At 35.9% G+C, this 19,871-nt stretch overlaps 1 protein-coding gene across 3 annotated transcripts; it reads right to left on the reverse strand.

The window, feature by feature from the left end:
* Nucleotides 1-3,823: 3,823 nt before the first annotated feature.
* On the reverse strand, nt 3,824-16,163 carry LOC128231270 (SWI/SNF-related matrix-associated actin-dependent regulator of chromatin subfamily B member 1-like). 3 transcript variants are annotated; one of them, XM_052943867.1, is made up of 10 exons: nt 16,063-16,163; nt 12,348-12,453; nt 11,779-11,908; nt 6,726-6,863; nt 6,223-6,350; nt 5,834-6,009; nt 5,420-5,528; nt 4,973-5,054; nt 4,518-4,649; nt 3,824-4,216 (listed from the first exon to the last, which is right to left on the reverse strand). In XM_052943867.1, exons 1-10 carry the CDS (start codon nt 16,153-16,155, stop codon nt 4,177-4,179), a joined length of 1,134 nt encoding a protein of 377 aa, XP_052799827.1. In that variant the 5' UTR covers nt 16,156-16,163; the 3' UTR covers nt 3,824-4,176. The 3 variants fall into 3 exon arrangements, with proteins under 3 accessions (XP_052799827.1, XP_052799828.1, XP_052799826.1); XM_052943868.1 differs by having other exon boundaries at nt 4,985-5,054; nt 11,779-11,911; XM_052943866.1 differs by having other exon boundaries at nt 11,779-11,911.
* Nucleotides 16,164-19,871: the final 3,708 nt, after the last annotated feature.

A 19,871-nucleotide genomic window follows, 5' to 3' on the forward strand; every position in this document is an offset into this window, starting at 1 on the left:
TTCAAGATTAAAGTCAGCCTTATTGTTGATCAAGGTTAGTGTCTGGTCCATATCTGCCATGCCTGGCAAGGTCACTTGCATGGCTGGTTAAGAATCTGTGCATGTTTGAGTTATTTGCCCTTGAACATTACTTGAACACTTTGTCTATACTGAAGACTTTAGATTGATCTTTTGGCAAATAAGAATTATTTTCCTTCATAAAATCATTAATCATGTTAAGATTATTTTTGCTGCAAAGGGCAGCAGCCCCACTATTTACGACCAATAACTTGTGAATTCTTTGGCACAGGGACCTCAAACTTGGTAGCAGGTTGGTCATGAGCAGCAGATGACAATTATTGATTTTGAGGAAAGACGTTATAGTCATGACAACAAGATAGACCCTATTGATATTGATTTAGTGGGTAGAAGGTCAAGGTCATGGTTACCTTAAGCTGAAAATCCATTTCCGATCAACAACTGAAGAACACTGGCACCTCAAACTTGGTAGGCTGTTTAGACATGACCATTTGATGAATCATACTGATTTTGAGGGCATCGGGTCAAAACATAGTCATGGTGACCTTGAGCTGAAAATCTGTCTTGGGCACAGGGACCTTGTATATGGTATGCAGGTCAATGTTGGACATGACCAATAATAAACCTTTTGACTTTCGGTCAGGGGGTCGAATGTCTCAAGGAGACTTTGAGCAGAAAAACATTTTCAATCTGAAGAACATTGAGATCCAGGGACCTCAAACTTGGTTGTGAGGTTGGTCAAGACCAGCATGTGATCACTATTGATTTTGAGGTCAGGGTGTCAAAAGTAAAGGCCAATACCGTAACTGGTTAATGCTTTGATCTATGAACTAAATACTTGGTAGGCAGTATGGATGACCCTATTGATAATGGGTACCAACTTGGTACTACCAAGATTTTAATATGGTTAACATGATAATGCCAATTACCTCTATCCTACACTTAAGTTATCCAGTGTTACCAGTAGTTATTTTACTTCTTCATTCTCTTTTATATAGAAGTTTATTCATACCATTTTTAAGCCCCCAGAGAGAGGCATATAGTAATCGCTCTGTCTGACCAACTGCAGGATTTCTGATCAATTACTGAAGAAAACTTAGCCCCAGGGATCTCAAATTTGGCAGAAAGGTTGGTCATGACCAGTTCATGAACCGTATGGATTTTGAGGTCAGTAGGTCAAAGGTCGAGGATGTGAGAAAAACAGTTTTCAATCATTGTCTTAAAAAAACACAAGGTTGCAGGGACATCAAACTTGGTAGGCAGGTTGGTCATGACCAACAGATAAACCATATTGATTTTTTTGTAAGTGGGTCAAAGGTTAAAGTCAATAAATAATGAATACTTGGATCCATGAACCTCATACCTGGTAGCTGTTGATGACCTTGGGCTAAGAAACTGCATCCTTGGTTGGTCGTTTGAACATTTCCATCGGAGATTCGCTTTAGATAATGGATACCAGGACTTTAATATGATAAACACAATAAAGCCATTTACCTACATTATTCATTTAAAAGTTGTCCAGTGCTAGTTATTTTTATTTTCTTGAACCTAAAAGTTTGGGTGTTTTCTTCATACTAGTTTTTCTAGAACTAAATGGGTTATCTTGACAACCATTTCCTTCCTTATTATGAGATTATGATTTTATTTTTATAAGTATGATTTTATTTTCAGAAGGAAACTCGTAAATAGTTTATATACACAGCTGTTTATTGTTCGTTGATTTTGTGGTATTTTCAAAAAGTTTTAAAATATAGACACATCTCAAAACTTTCCGGATAGCCCTCATAATATTACCCCCAAAATCACGCCCTTAGAGTCAACATAATTTGGTTTAATTTGCAAAAATAATTGACCAAGAGAATAATTGTTATATATACAAATGAACAAGGGATCAAACAGATGATAAATTCTTGCCACTGAAAAGTTAGGAATGCATATCATCTTATAATTATCATAATTAATATTATGTTCACCAAGGTTATGTGCATTCATAATATCTGAACCAAGATTAAAAAATGATCATTCAATACCATTCAAGGGATGTTAGAAATATGAAAGCAACCACAAATTACAAGACTAAAAACTTGTGCCATTGACCTTTGCATGGCGCTGCTGCAACCAAGATCTGTATGCTTCCATGATTAGTTGTATAAGTTATTTTTGTTTTTATCTTTCAATTTGTGCAGATGATTTGAATGAGACACAACAAATCAAAAATCCTAGGAGTAATGTCGTTCACAGTATCTGGTTCTTCTGCTAAATATCTATCCCAGATACGAAAATGTGCCTAGAATTCTTGATGTAGAGACCCGCTGGTCCAGTCCTGTGATTACAGCACAGGCCAATGAGTTTACCTTATATGTGACCTTGACCTTTTAATATTATGCCTGTCTCCAAGGTGAGAAAAATATGTGACAAGTTTTGCAAGAACTCGAATTCAAGGTTCAAACCCTTATTATTAATTATGCCCCCTTTTGAAAAAAGTGGGGTATATTGTTTTGCACATGTCGGTCTGTCTGTCTGTCTGTCTGTCTGTCTGTCTGTCTGTCTGTCTGTCGGTCGGTCGGAATACCAAATGGTTTCCGATCAATAACTTGAGAGCGCTTTGACCTAGGGACCTCATACTTGGTAGGTGTATTGGTCATGACCAGCAGATGAACCCTATTGATTTTGAGGTCAGTGGGTCAAAGGTCAAGGTCAGTGTGACCTTTACATGAAAAACGGTTTCCGATCAATAACTTGAGAACGCTTTGACCCAGGGACCTCATACTTGGTAGGTGTATTGGTCATGGCCAGCAGATGAACCCTATTGATTTTGAGGTCAGTGGGTCAAAGGTCAAGGTCAGTGTGACCTTTACATGAAAAACGGTTTCCGATCAATAACTTGAGAGCGCTTTGACCCAGGGACCTCATACTTGGTAGGTGTATTGGTCATGACCAGCAGATGAACCCTATTGATTTTGAGGTCAGTGGGTCAAAGGTCAAGGTCAGTGTGACCTTTACATGAAAAACGGTTTCCGATCAATAACTTGAGAACGCTTTGACCCAGGAACCTCATACTTGGTAGGTGTATTGGTCATGACCAGCAGATGAACCCTATTGATTTTGAGGTCAGTGGGTCAAAGGTCAAGGTCAGTGTGACCTTAACATGAAAAACGGTTTCCGATCAATAACTTGAGAACGCTTTGACCCAGGGACCTCATACTAGGTAGGCTTATTGGTCATGACCAGCAGATGAACCCTATTGATTTTGAGGTCAGTGGGTCAAAGGTCAAGGTCAGTGTGACCTTTACATGAAAAACGGTTTCCGATCAATAACTTGAGAACGCTTTGACCCAGGAACCTCATACTTGGTAGGTGTATTGGTCATGACCAGCAGATGAACCCTATTGATTTTGAGGTCAGTGGGTCAAAGGTCAAGGTCAGTGTGACCTTAACATGAAAAACGGTTTCCGATCAATAACTTGAGAACGCTTTGACCCAGGGACCTCATACTAGGTAGGCTTATTGGTCATGACCAGCAGATGAACCCTATTGATTTTGAGGTCAGTGGGTCAAAGGTCAAGGTCAGTGTGACTGTAAGCTGAAAAAATTGTCCATATTTTATTTAAGTGTCCAAATCCTACTAACAATTTGGCTCCCAAGGGGGCATAAATGTTTCACTAACATCTCTTGTTATCATAATCCTTCAATGGATGTAGGAGCTAAGTAGACACAAAATCAAGGCTTAACCCAATGACCTAGTACTAGTAATATGACCTTGACTTACTATAGGTCAGCAGTAGAAAAGAAAAATTACCACCAATGACAACGTAAAGTTTTAATTTCACAAAAATACAAATATTTGAACACATTTTCAAATGAACTAAGTATTATAAACTATCCACATGTATTTATAAGACCTGAACCAGGATCAGGAAGTCCAGCTTCAATCAATGAGATTTTAAGTACATGTTATCTGATGAAACTTTTCAGCTGTGAACACTTCTTCACAGTAGTATGTCCATCCTGTGTTTTATTCCCTGACCTGACGACTCTACTTTTTGACAACTCAATTGGGTCTCTGTACAGATTCATTGCACATAATTGTCCATCGCGTCCATGTAGCATCACACAGTAACAACTTGTCACTACCGGAAAATATCTTCAGACTGTGCCTCACCAAGTTGGAGCTGTGTTCGCCAAACGTCGCATACGCCTGAATTAGAGTAATATTTATCAGAATTACATAAAAGGTGTCAGAACTGCCATAAGGACATGCCATACTTATTAAGCACCACAAACTTTTATTCTACTTATCATACATGTTTGCCTGTTCATACTTAAATAAAAATGTTCATTTTGTACAAGCACTATATTAACAAAAAAAACAAACAGATTCAAATACATGTATGGCAGTAACATAATTACTACCATGACAAATTACATAAATTATGTTGCATAAATAACAGTAAAAGAAATCCACCAATGGTACACTATATGAGGAAGCCAGTGTGTACCTGGTGTTTCTGTCCTGGTCGCGTATCTTCTTCTCCATTTCCTGATCTGTGAGAATCTCTAGGAATGGGCACCAGTTGTCTGCCTCGCTCTGGTTACGGATCGCCACCTCCACAATCGGCAGTGGGGTCTCACTGCAGGAACAACATACAGATGTGAAATTATCATACAGAGGTAAGGTTGTTTATATTATGGCACTTTCAAACACCTTTCAATTACACAGTTCACTGTACACCATTTATTTTTATTTCATAATCTACTTTAAAACTGACATATCTAGTAATCATAATCATGTCCTTAGCCAGATAACCATGAAAGAAACTAGTATTGAAGCTACAAGTAAGCATCCACCACCAAGTATCCAACACATGGACATTTATATTTTATTTAGGATGGCTTTATTCATTCGGTGTAAAGTATAAATTATCAACATTCCTTATAAAATGTTGACACAAACCTGAAAGCATACGTTTTCTGGTGCCAGCTGATTTGGCCTCGGATGCTGTATGCAATGGCTGTCACAAACTCTCCACCAAGTCCTGTTAATAAACATGAATTTTTATAACAGGTCTTATAATAGAGTTAAGAACACAAGAGCACCACAGATGCCAACACCCTTACACTTTTCTTAGTCAATATAGAGGCAGAACTTCATAGAAGACAGACTTGTGGATGTTGCTTCATTGTACTGCAACATGCAACTTCTTCACTGTTAGCATTTGCACAAAAGGTTGTGCAAAAAGTTTTAAATTAAGGCCAATGTTAATAAATATGCACAATGAAATAGAGAAAACCTTTCTTTAAAAAACACAAACAAATATTATATGGTTGCATTACATCTCAGTATCAAAATTTAGAGATATAAAGACACCAGATACATTTTTAACACAATTTTTAATTATACCTAGTTCAGCACAGAGCCTTGTGGAAAACTCCTCTGGACTGTTGTCTGGCTCTGAGATGTCCCACTCAAACTGATCCATCAAGGAAATGTTGCCCACATGGATGTTCAACTGAAACATGTCCAAAATGTTCATGATATGAATTATTAATCATGGTAGTAGATATTACTAGACAGGAAAGTGTATGGGCATACATGTAAGATCAATAGAAGCTTCCTACTGTAGTGTGGGTAAGAACTAGCCACTCTTCCTCCCTTGTTTACTTCTTTAAAAAAAACATTGACTTCAACATAATATTTTAAAGGCATTTACAAATCAAACCACCTGAACAACTCAATCATAAACCTGTTAAAATAAATGAGATACACATGTATTGAAAAAGGGTTTAGTTATAATATATGCACATACAAATGTACCTTGAGGGTGACCCTTTGGTCATTGGTTGGTTCCTCCAACTGTTCCGCCTGGTCTGCGGAATACTGCTCCAGCTGGGAGCGGATCACCTGGGCTATAGCTGGCACAAAGTTCACAGGGTTCAGGTCAAGGTCGTCACATAACACCTCAGCAAACATCTCTGGGGTTATCATCATCTCTAAAAGATAAAAATGCCTAAGTTTAGTTTCAAACAGCACATAAAATATCACAACTGGCTTCACTGGAACATGCAAAACACATTGATTTTCAACAAACCACACAGGATTTTGGCATCAAGAATGAAGAGCATTGAAACTGATGTTTTTTACATTAACTTTACACTTTACAAATCTACTTTGAGATATGGAGCCTGGATTTTGTCTGTGCATACCGTTTTTGTTCCAAGTGAAGCAGTCCCTCAGTTTCTGTCCCTCATATTCCATATCGAGGCGTATTGGTACCAAGTTTTCCGGCTGGGTGCTATTTTCATGGATTTGAGAAGGGTCTGAGTCATCATAGCTAAAATCAAACCACTAAATTAACCTTTTTATAATAAACCCAGGTACATGAAAAAAGTCCCTAATTACTCACATTTCAAAAACTGTAGCTTTTTTTATGTTTGATAAAAAATACTTTTAAAATAAGCATACATAAAGCTCTTTATCTTGGCCCCTTTCAACACTATTTTTCATGTAAATTTTATTATTGAAATAAGACAGTCTTATTTCGTTGAACAAGTCTGAATTTTCATACTATTTTGTTTGGTAAAAAAATCTTTCGCCAACCCATGCTATATAAAATTCAGAATTTTGGCTTAAGCTAATTTTTAACTCCTGTTTGAAATTAAAGCAAGCAAGAACAAAGCAAACTCTGTGTTAGACTTCATTTTCTTACCATAATGGGAATGTCCGGACTTTTGGCTTGCCTATCCTGTTCCTGTTGATTGGGGTAGAACACGGGACAGCATCGAGATGATGAGATGAGCTGGGAACTGTTGGAACCCAGGTGGAGCGCTTCTGTTTTGAATCACCCCTGTTGCCAACAGTAGACAGAGTTTATCATTCAAATGTGAGAAATTTCAACACAATTTTAATTTTATTGTAAACAAACAAAATTAAACAAGAGGGCCAAATGGCACTGAATCGCTCACCTGTCATATATTGCACATTCTTCCATTATATACAAATATTAAAAACCTAAGCCAATGAACACGGGGCGTGGCCAATTTTGACCCAAGGGCTAAAGTTTGAACAATCTTAATAGTGGTCCAATAAACAATGCTTCATACCAAATATCTAAGGCCTTCGCCTTTTGGTTTCGGAGAAGAAGATTTTTTAAGTTTTCATCATATACATATATATAAGGAAACCCATGACCGCCCGGGTGGGGCCATTTTTTGACCCAAGGGCCAAATATTGAACAATATTGGTACAAGTCAACTAGATGATATATCATGCCAAATATCTAAGCTCTTGTCACTACTTGATTTTACGTGTGTATCTATATATGTATATTTGTTATTAATTGTTGTACGTGGCCCATATTGAAAATTGGTATGTGCACTAAATATGTTATCCAGTTTAAATTAAGACGTTACTTGTCTTTGTGAGTTCGGAGAAGATTTTTTAAGTTTTCACTATAACACATATAGAGAAAACCCATCAGCCCCGGGGTGTGGCCAATTTTGACCCCAGGGCCATAATTTGAACAAACTTTGTAGAGTTCCACTAGACGATGAATCATGCCAAATATCTAAGCTCTAAGCAACGTAAGTTCAGAGGAGATGATTTTTGAAGTTTTCACTATAAACATATAGAGAAAACCCATGACCCCCCAAGGGGACAGGGCCAATTTTGACCCCAAGGCCATAATTTGAACAAACTTTGTAGAGGTCCACTAGACGATGAATCATGCCAAATATCTAAGCTCTGTCCAAGTAAGTTCAGAGGAGAAGATTTTTGAAGTTTTAACTATAAACATATAGAGAATACCCTAACCCCCCGGGGCGGGGCCAATTTTGACCCCAAGGCCATAATTTGAACAATCTTTGTAAAGGTCCACTAGACGATGAATCATGCCAAATATCTAAGCTCTAAGCAACATAAGTTCAGAGGAGATTTTTGATTTTTTTTACTATAAACATATAGAGAAAACCCATGACCACCCAAGGGCGGGGCCAATTTTGACCCCAGGGCCATAATTTGAACAATCTTTGTAGAGGTCCACTAGACGATGAATCATGCCAAATATCTAAGCTCTAGTCCAAGTAAGTTAAGAGGAGAAGATTTTTGAAGTTTTAACTATAAACATATCAAGTATACCCATGACCCCCCGGGATGGGGCCAATTTTGACCCCAAGGCCATAATTTGAACAATCTTTGTAGAGGTCCACTAGACGATGAATCATGCCAAATATCTAAGCTCTAGTCCAAGTAAGTTTAAAGGAGAAGATTTTTGAAGTTTTCACTATAAACATATAGAGAAAACCCATGACCCCCCGGGGCGGGGCCAATTTTGACCCCAATGCCATAATTTGAACAATCTTTGTAAAGGTCCACTAGACAATGAATCATGCCAAATATCTAAGCTCTAGTCCAAGTAAGTTTAGAGGAGAAGATTTTTGAAGTTTTAACTATAAACATATAGAGAATACCCATGACACCCCGGGGCGGGGCCAATTTTGACCCCAGGGCCATAATTTGAACAAACTTTGTAGAGTTCCACTAGACGATGAATCATGCCAAATATCTAAGCTCTAGTCCAAGTAAGTTCAAAGGAGAAGATTTTTGAAGTTTTCACTATAAACATATAGAGAATACCCATGACCCCCCGGGACAGGGCCAATTTTGACCCCAGGGCCATAATTTGAACAATCTTTGTAGAGGTCCACTAGACGATGAATCATGCCAAATATCTAAGCTCTAGTCCAAGTAAGTTAAGAGGAGAAGATTTTTGAAGTTTTCACTATAAACATATCAAGTATACCCATGACCCCCCGGGGTGGGGCCAATTTTGACCCCAAGGCCATAATTTGAACAATCTTTGTAGAGGTCCACTAGACGATGAATCATGCCAAATATCTAAGCTCTAGTCCAAGTAAGTTAAGAGGAAAAGATTTTTGAAGTTTTCACTATAAACATATAGAGAATACCCATGACCCCCCCGGGGCAGGGCCAATTTTGACACCAGGGCCATAATTTGAACAATCTTTGTAGAGGTCCACTAGACGATGAATCATGCCAAATATCTAAGCTCTAGTCCAAGTAAGTTAAGAGGAGAAGATTTTTGAAGTTTTAACTATAAACATATCAAGTATACCCATGACCCCCCGAGATGGGGCCAATTTTGACCCCAAGGCCATAATTTGAACAATCTTTGTAGAGGTCCACTAGACGATGAATCATGCCAAATATCTAAGCTCTAGTCCAAGTAAGTAAGAGGAAAAGATTTTTGAAGTTTTCACTATAAACATATAGAGAATACCCATGACCCCCCGGGGCGGGGCCAATTTTGACCCCAGGGCCATAATTTGAACAATCTTTGTAGAGGTCCACTAGACGATGAATCATGCCAAATATCTAAGCTCTAGTCCAAGTAAGTTAAGAGGAGAAGATTTTTGAAGTTTTCACTATAAACATATCAAGTATACCCATGACCCCCCGGGGTGGGGCCAATTTTGACCCCAAGGCCATAATTTGAACAATCTTTGTAGAGGTCCACTAGACGATGAATCATGCCAAATATCTAAGCTCTAGTCCAAGTAAGTTAAGAGGAAAAGATTTTTGAAGTTTTCACTATAAACATATAGAGAATACCCATGACCCCCCCGGGGCAGGGCCAATTTTGACACCAGGGCCATAATTTGAACAATCTTTGTAGAGGTCCACTAGACGATGAATCATGCCAAATATCTAAGCTCTAGTCCAAGTAAGTTAAGAGGAGAAGATTTTTGAAGTTTTAACTATAAACATATCAAGTATACCCATGACCCCCCGAGATGGGGCCAATTTTGACCCCAAGGCCATAATTTGAACAATCTTTGTAGAGGTCCACTAGACGATGAATCATGCCAAATATCTAAGCTCTAGTCCAAGTAAGTAAGAGGAAAAGATTTTTGAAGTTTTCACTATAAACATATAGAGAATACCCATGACCCCCCGGGGCGGGGCCAATTTTGACCCCAGGGCCATAATTTGAACAAACTTTGTAGAGGTTCACTAGAAGATGAATCATGACAAATATCTAAGCTCTAGGCCAATTAAGTTCAGAGGAGAAGATTTTTGAAGTTTTAACTATAAACATATAGAGAAAACCCATGACCCTCCGGGGCGGGGCCAATTTTGACCCCAGGGCCATAATTTGAACAATCTTGGTAGAGGACCATTTGGTGATCCTACCTACCATATATCAACGGCCTAAGCCTTATGTATTGGGAGAAGAAGATTTTTAAAGTTTTTCCTTTTGGTTGCCATGGCAACCAGAGTTCTGCATGGAATTGAATTCTTTGAACAACTTTGATTGAAGACCACCCAAGGAACATCCCTATGAAGTTTTATTAATATTGGCCCAGCGGTTAAGGAGGAGATGTCTTTTAAGTAAATTGTTGACGGACGACGCACGACGGACGCCGGACAAAAGGCAATCACAAAAGCTCACCTTGTCACAAAGTGACAGGTGAGCTAAACTAGTGACCTAGTTATTGACCGTGAATGACCCAATATCAAACTTGACCTACATTTTACAGCGATGATCATTCTGACCAATTTGCATTGAGATTAGGCTAAAATTGTGACCTCAATTGTGTTCACAAGGTTTTTCTACTAATTGACCTAGTGACCTAGTTATTGACCGCGGATGACCCAATATCGAACTTGACCTAGATTTTATAAAGATGATCATTCTGACCAAGTTGCATTGAGATTAGGCTAAAATTGTGACCTCTAATGTGTTCACAAGGTATTTCTACTAATTGACCTACTGACCTAGTTTTTGACCCCAGATGACCCAATATCGAACTTGACCTAGATTTCATAGAGATGATCAGTCTGACCAAGTTTCATAAAGATTAGGTCAAAATTGTGACCTCTGTTGTGTTCACAAGGTTTTTCTAATAATTGACCTAGTGACCTAGTTATTGACTGCGGATGACCCAATATCGAACTTGACCTAGATTTTATAGAGATGATTATTCTGACCAAGTTGCATTGAGATTAGGCTAAAATTGTGACCTCTATTGTGTTCACAAGGTTTTTGTACTAATTGACCTAGTGACCTAGTTGTTGACCGCGGATGACCCAATATCGAACTTGACCTACATTTTATAGAGATGATCATTCTGACCAAGTTGCATTGAGATTAGGCTAAAATTGTGACCTCTATTGTGTTCACAAGGTTTTTCTACTAATTGACCTAGTGACCTAATTATTGACCGCGGATGACCCAATATCGAACTTGACCTAGATTTTATAGAGATGACCATTCTGACCAAGTTGCATTGAGATTAGGCTAAAATTGTGACCTCTATTGTGTTCACAAGGTTTTTCTACTAATTGACCTAGTGACCTAGTTTTTGACCCCAGATGACCCAATATCGAACTTGACCTAGATTTTATAGAGATGATCAGTCTGACCAAGTTTCATAAAGATTAGGTCAAAATTGTGACCTCTATTGTGTTCACAAGCAATTGTGAACGGACGGACGGACGGACGGACGACGGACGAAGAGTGATCACAAAAGCTCACCTTGTCACTACGTGACAGGTGAGCTAAAAAACAGCAAATTATGGTACAAGAAAACTAGTAAAATTTTATACAAGCACTTCTATATTTCACTGTACAAGACCTGTCAGAATTCGTAAAGGTCATATAAGTCATTGTTTCAAGTTTGACAATTTTTTAAATGTTATTCTCCATAATAGTTAAGAGAATCACTTTAACAGAAATAAACCTTTTAATGACTGAAACTTCACTGGAAACTCCAGCATCTTTGAACTTTTCTCCTCCATGTTCTATTATTTCATCAACTTGAGATGATCGCAAAAGTGTGATATTGGTTGCCAGGGAATGTTGACCAAATCCTGCTGTAAATAAACAAAATAAATTAAAACAAGTTGTTATTATAGTCTAAGGATGTTGTAGTTTAGTTAAATGATGAAATCAATTTTAACCAGTTCTTTCTCTGGGTCTAAGACACTTGACAACTTTGCATTCATGACAACAAAATAAAAGCACCGATGAGCAAACACCAACTCTCATTAGTTCCCCCCGTTAAAATAGCGCATTTATCAACAATTATTTAAGCCAGAGAAATAAGTCTTCTTATACAGTTTGATAACACCTCTGGCAACATGTATATCAAGTTTCATGAGAATGTTTTGCGTGTTATGACAAAGGTTCAAGTTTCTGCACACAGACGCTGGCAAAATCAGGATTATCACAATACCACAACTTTTTTCTTCAAAAGAACAGACCAGCTCAAAATGAAACACTTGGAAATGTGCAAGTATAGTGATTTACCTATCTGTGCAAGTTTCTTTCTTTCATCTGCAGTAATAAGTCTTCTCCACATTGACGGGAACCTTTTGTACAAGGATCCTCTGAACATTCTGAGGTAATTACCAACCTGCAAAACATCACAGCTTTTATCTTGAATTAAAGTTTTATTTAAATTGTGATGAGATGGATATTCAACACATGTTTATGTACACTGGCACAGTATTGGCTGAAAATATCCATGTACTTTCACTAAACAGGTTCTAACAGCTGATAATTGTCAATCCTGAAAAAATAGCCGGAGGTCTGTGTGTGAGGGGTTATTGCCCAAAGCAGGGTAATGGGGCTTAGACCCTTTTGATTTATTTTTAAAGTCATTTATATTCATTTATTCTTACTGTTTCTAATGCAAAAATCTGGGCAAAAAAAAAGACTCAACACCTGTATAATAGTCTAAAAACTGCCAATTCTAATTTCAGGATTAAAGGGGCTATACACCGCAAGATGAAATAGCAAAAAAAGGAAATTGTCCAAAACTTACATAAACTTGGAATCGATGAGTACAATGCATTGAAACTTTATACTAATTGAAGTATGACACAGTTTACAATTGATTTATTTTTCGCAGTTTTTTCATATTTTTCAATTAAAAAAGATAACTAGGTATGTCTACCTAGTAGAATTCATTCTTACATGTGATTGGCTAGTCGGTTATCACGTGATATAACCAAGTTAGGTATATAGCTTAAATATTCCAACAGTTTAGGGTAAGCCTTCGTACAGAGTGGATAAAACACTGGACTGCAATTTTGACGACACTGGCTCAAACCCAGTCTCCGACTCGATTTTTTTTTTTTTTGGTATATGTTTTTACAATAAAGATATCAAAGAGTAAAACATTTTATTAAATAATTGTTCTGTTACAGAAAAAAAATTGGGTGCCAGCCTGTTGTACAGTCCCTTTAATCCTAAACTTTGAAACCTAGCCCAAATAATTGCACATGGACTGATATGTTATCCATCATTTTTTATATGGCAAATCCTTCGAGTTCAAATTAATTTTGTCGCCATTTTGGGCCATTCATCCAAATTGGGATTTGGGGTTAAAGCATATAAGGTGTATAAAAGATCACAAAAACAAGCCATATTTACATTTTATATTATACATATATTCATATATTTGATCTGTGCAAGACAAGTCAATATCCAACAAACAAATTTGAGATTAAAGTTTTATTTCATTGCTTACTGTCAAAACATAAACATGAAAAGCACCTGCTGCTGTGCAGTTATTTTTTCATTTGATTGAATGTGTATCTCATGATGACTGAAGTTAAAACAATTTTTATACCAGTTTAAATAATCAAAACTGAATTATAATTTCAATTAACTATAAAAATATTGATACTCTTTTCTAAGAACACAGAATGGGAACGGCTGGGAGCTGTAGTTTACAGAAGTTTGACATGCTGAATTGCTGTATGTGTCATTTATAGCTTGGTTTACCTATGGAAGATAAAGCTTGTTTTTTAATGCATTTAAAAAAAAAATGTTTGTTTTGTGCAGAATACTTTTGCATTTACACAACAAACCACACGTTGCCTTCACGAGAGAAATTACGTCACTGTGTGAATAGTGAAGAAATATTTCGCAATAACCCACACTGTGGTACAGCGTACATCTGCTGATTCGGCATAAGACTTCTAAAAAACATGCACCCTGCATTTTGTTTGATTAAATGTGATTTGTTAACTTATGTTACTATTTAAAAAAAATCAGAAAATCAAGATTGAAAGTGACTGGGGTCAAACATGCATTCACAGCGCATGGTTGAAGGCCTTCTTGCCTCGTTTTCTTGTGAAATATTCCCATAAACATTACTCGCTATTTTTAACCACCAATAATAAATGATATATAATTATACGCTACATTGTATTCAATATATTATTTATTCACATTCACACAAGTTTAACAAGGGCATTCAAAATTTAGATATGTGCGAATAAGCTGACAAAAGCGACTGAAAGCTTTCACAGTCGCAAAGCATGATTTTCAGGGATCAACCTATGTTGAGTATGAACCAAATGATATGTAGATTATGGGTTGAGTTCATACAACTGGGGATTGTCCCAGAAATCGTATCTCTGTTACAGAGTCATGGAGGGTGCATGTTTGTCCCGGAAAGTCATAAAAAAAAGGAAAAAAAAGAAAAATCTCGGAATTGATTATCTTTATTTTACCAATGTAAGTCAGCTATTTGCCTGTCCGGGACACTGGTCGTAAAACACAGGACATGTTGACACTAATCCGTTCGTTGGTACATGTGTCGTCAAGGTCATCGTCAATCAGCTGATAATTGACCTATTGTTGTGCTTAACGAGTCGGGGATGGTTCTTGTATACAAATTCATTGTTTTCATATGGATTTATTTGGTCTTATGAATGTTAACTTTTAACTGATGAATTGATATTTTTCACACATTTTACCAACAAACGAGCATGAAGGTTAGTTCAAAGAAAGTGACAAAATGAGTAAAAAAACAAAATTTAAACACGGAAAACATCCCATATTCCATTCAAATTTCAAAGTTGATACGTCGTTATACTTTAAACAACTTACGCGTCCATAAGGAATTTTAGTGTTTTGAACTTTTTTCGAGCTATCGTTGTATATTTTTATGCCGAAATAAAACTTACGATATGGGGTTTACAGGTGGTTATAATTATAGAGTGCTTTAATCACGTGACCATGGTAAGTCACGTGATCGCTTTATACAGCCGATTGTTGACACGTCTCTATCAAAATTATATGCATCTCCAAACGGAAAAAAAGCTCATCGACTGGAAATCTTCTTGATCTTCTGGAAAATATTGTGTGTCATAAATTGCAAACGTTTTAAATGTGATGAAAATTAAATATTTTTCTCAAAAGCGCGGGAAAATGCCAGTTTAGTTGTTTATTTCCTGTTTTGATGAAACCGAAAGTAGACTGCATATCCTCCTGGTTAGCACTTCATTTAAAGCTTGGGAAAATATCTGGTGGTCGGTGCATTTTGTTTGAATATGCCATAAAGGTCAATCTTACTAGCATAAAAGTTATATTTTTCTTGTAGATGGGAATCTTACCTTATCAGAACAAAAAATATTAGATTGTCTCAATTATTTTAGGAACTATGCTCTATTGATTAAGTCCATTTGGAATTGATGATTTTTTGCACATGTTTACCTTATATTTATTTATATATTATACTAATTTTCTATACTAATGTCTGGCTAGCGCTTGTGATAATTCGCATTTTGAAGCATTTTCATCATATACTGTTTCTCTCGACAAGAATACCGGTTTTAATGTGTATATAACAGGCCACTGCATCTATGAGCCAGGTATTTTGTTTGTAGCTTACGAAGAAGTTATAATTTTCAACGAGAATTGGTCTTTGTTTACATTTTCGCCGGGCGAACATTCTTCACTTGTTTCATATTCAAGTATAGGGTATTTTTTATTTTTGTCAAATTTCATTTTATGTATATGGCAAAGTATTATTTTGATGATATACATGTTCAAGTATGTATAAAATATAAATAGGATTCAGTCTTGTTTAAAACGCAATGTTTAGTTGACCGTAACCTTGCAATACAAATGACAAAGGGTGTCAGAGAGGCAATCAATTTTCTATTATGTTACATGCAAATATAACGTCCCAATAAAACTAACAATAAAATAATGTATTTTCAATTACTTCTGATCCGATATAGTATGTTTCACCATTTTCTTCGAGCGCGAATGATTTTGGTTTATCTCCAAATGTCTTCAATCTTCCACCGGTCGCCATTTTGTGGTCTGCAAAATTGTTACGTTATGATATTAGCAAAATGATTGAAAATACGGAAGGTAGGATATATTAAACATCTGTAATGAAAAAACTAATTTACTTGTCCATTTGCATGACTTATAATAATGAGTTTGTAAAAACCAACGTGAAATATTCTTTTAACAAATAAAATAAGAATGTTTCGTTTGAATTATTCTGGAATAATTTGTGTATCCGTAATGGTAACAGACAACCAATTTTGAAATGTTTTTATATTCTTTATAATTTTGTATTAAAGATAGCCGCATTAATTATTGTTCAGGAATCATTTAGACGTTCTAAAACCACAACTTCTGACTTCCAAAAAATATAATCAATGACCTTAAAACAATGGATAAGAAATAGTCTAAAGTAGTAGAAGTTCAAAACAGGATTCTTCTAATCCCTTAACATCTAAACGGGTTGTTTAAAAATATGGGATATTTTGTAGAAAAAAATGAAATTGTATTAAGAGTAGTATTTGTGTTTGAAATAGATTATTCAAGGTTATATTCATATTTTCCCATGTAACTGAAAAAATATTTTGCACAATACAAACATTATATGCATTTTGTATGTATGTATTTCTTTAGACCTTGCGGTCAAGGATAACCTGTGAAAGTGCAAGCACTTATTTCAAAAGGGGTCCTTTTTGTTTTTGCTGAAGGGACAGCACACGGAAGAGTCAGTGGTGGGAAACAAGGAAGTCCGGGTTGTGATACCCTAGCTCTTTTTCAAGATACCCTTTTGTTCCTTTACATGCTAGGTGTAAAGCAGCGATACACGGGTACACTTGTCCTGGGTTAAACCAGTACTGAGGTCACTTTTCCAAGACCTATCCTTTAAATGCCGAGCCCCAGACAAGGGAGCTACTTGTACCAACTTTAAACATCTTTCGGTATGACACTGGCAGGGATCGAAGTCACGACCTCCTGCTCTGTATGCAGATGCCTAAACCACTAGGCCACAGAGACAGACTTAACTTTTTTAATCAACTTCAGGTCAACAAACTTGAAAGCTTCTTATGATACACACAACACTTATGCCTTGTGAACTGCAGGTGCCTTTCATGTATATACCAGTATGTTTTGACAGTAAAGAATGAAAAAAAACCCTTAAACTCATAATTGTAAGTTGGATATTGGTTTTTCGAGCACAGAACTAACATAAAGAACATATAATGGTAATATGGCTTGTTTTTATGATCTTTTGTAGACGTTATAATGCATAACCCGGAATCCCAATCGGAAGGACTGGCTCAAAATGGCAACAAAAGAATATGTATATTTGAATGATTTGTCATATAAAAAAATCGTATTTTTTATTGTCCTCCGACTTCAAACCTTAAATGATAAGAAATAATTTATGCACAGTCCTTAGTGTGCTGGACAAGTATTTGTAAATTCAGCTTGTTTGGATCGTAGAGAATTAGTGAGAATCCATTAACTTTGGCAATTTATATTTGGCATGTGTGTATTTTTTTTACTTATTTCAAATTGATACTTTTTAAGAATAAAGAAATGTTTCAATACTTAAGATAATTGGTTGAAGAACTCAATTGTTCTACACATAGTGACGGACATAAACTGGGTGGAACAATAATTTAAAGGAATAATTTACTTAGTACATGCTCAGCATTTAAAGGGAATTTCCTCCAGTTGAAACATTATCTTGGATGTCATTTCAGTGCTCGTGTGGGTTCAAAATAGTTTATCTAGACAGAGAAGAAAGTTTCCAATCCAAGGTTTATAAGTCTGTGGTATTTTTAAGCTTAGATTCCACTTAAAATTCAGAAACAGTAATGCAGGTATAATTTTCAAATACACATTTTATAAACATATTATTTTACCCCAGATTAATAAACAGCTTGTATATATAAATATATTTATATTTATAACATTAAAAAAAAAAATGTTTTCATTGTATAATACTACAGTGTATCCCCATTGAAGGAATGCACTGACTAGCACCTATCTTTCCATTCTAATTCTGAAGTTATTTCAATGTATTTTCCTGAAGAAGAATTAAGGGTTAATATGGAGTGTCTCATATTAATAGCTGCAGATACTGTAAAAATCAGCACCATTAGCAGCACTATTTCCTGGCACCTTTGGCTTACCTTTAAGTAGTCATGTAGTTGGTGCTCTTGTTATTCCAATTATTCTTTTTTGAGAAGTATTGTTTGAGTGACTGTGTATGCTTTCTCAGAAAGGAAAGGATAAAACTACATGTAGTATTCAATAAAGTTGTGTACAAAAGTCATAATATGTTTAAATAATAGTAAAAATAGCATATTGCAATATGTGAATTGTATTTACTCATGGAAGACAAGTGTGTCATTTCCAGAATATTTACACCTTAACTTCCATTCCTTAAATGAACTGCCTTTCGGCAATTGCGTTCATCAATCGATGAACGCAACATCTTCGGATATGTTCGGATTGTAATTCATTGCATAACAATATACCTGAAAGCGATTGATCTTGTTATTGGTTGTATTGTGTCTGCAGGTCCCGTACAATATAGATCAACATTTTTAAAAGTGAAAGTTTATTATATTTTAAATATATTGGTACCAGAAGTGTTTCAATTTTACGTTTTAAAGTGATTTCAAGTGGTTGATCTTTTCCCGCGTTATTGTGACGTCATTTGAAAAAAATGTTTCCGGTTATAGTCGGGTCGTTCTATTTACAGAATGAGTAAGAACAGATTACTGAAAAGTTTTCTTAAATGAAATGAAGTATTTTTTTAACGTTTCTTGAATAAAATAATGGACTATTGGTGTAAATATAAGGAATGAATTGCGGGGTTGATGTCATTATCGGGGATATAAACGCAATTGGGTTGGTCAAAGTACGCGTAGACTCCACACTCATTGACCAACCCAATTGCGTTCATACCCCGATAATGACATCAACCCTGCAATTCATTCCTTACCGTAAATAATCTTCTTACATTAAAAAAATATCAATGTATCTAAATCTGACCCAATAATTGATACAACATTTTGGATAGCTAATAACTATCAACCAATAATTATTTTACATTTTTTATTGTAAAACATGGCGAAGCACAGACAATTTTCATGTAAAATTATGTTTTTTTACAAATTTCTATTCTGATTATTTTTGACATCAAAACAAAACTGTCATAATTTATTATACATGTGTGAACTCCCAGCACCCTTCCAAGCATGCTTTTGTCTTTTGTGGAAAAGCTCATTTTACAAGTAATTCATTTATTCCAGTCTTCAAAATAACCTACTCGCTTGAAGCCCTAGACCAGTAAATTTACCATCGAGCAAGTTAAAATTCAAACTTGTAATATTGTTTTTTTAACAATTTTTAGAACCTGCCAGATTTCATGCTGAGAGGTCAACAATTGATGATGTACATGTAGATTTTTTGACGGGTTTATCATTCATTGATGTCTGTTATTTATGCAGATGTTTATAAAGATTAACACATTATTTCTGCTAGCCTTACCAGGCCATTATTAATGTTTCTGGTTTTTGATTTATAACCTTTTGACCTCAACAGTAGACATAGTACATGTACAATGACTGCTACAACAAAATTACCAGCTGTGTCAGGAAATGTGGAAACACATCCTGCTTTATTGATTATTTTTAATTGAATTTATATTTTCGAAACTTCAGCTAAATGATTTTTCCAAACACTGTTTCTATATTTACGTAT

Source organism: Mya arenaria, chromosome 4 (genome assembly GCF_026914265.1).
Source record: "Mya arenaria isolate MELC-2E11 chromosome 4, ASM2691426v1".
NCBI classification, from domain to species: Eukaryota; Metazoa; Mollusca; class Bivalvia; order Myida; family Myidae; genus Mya; species Mya arenaria.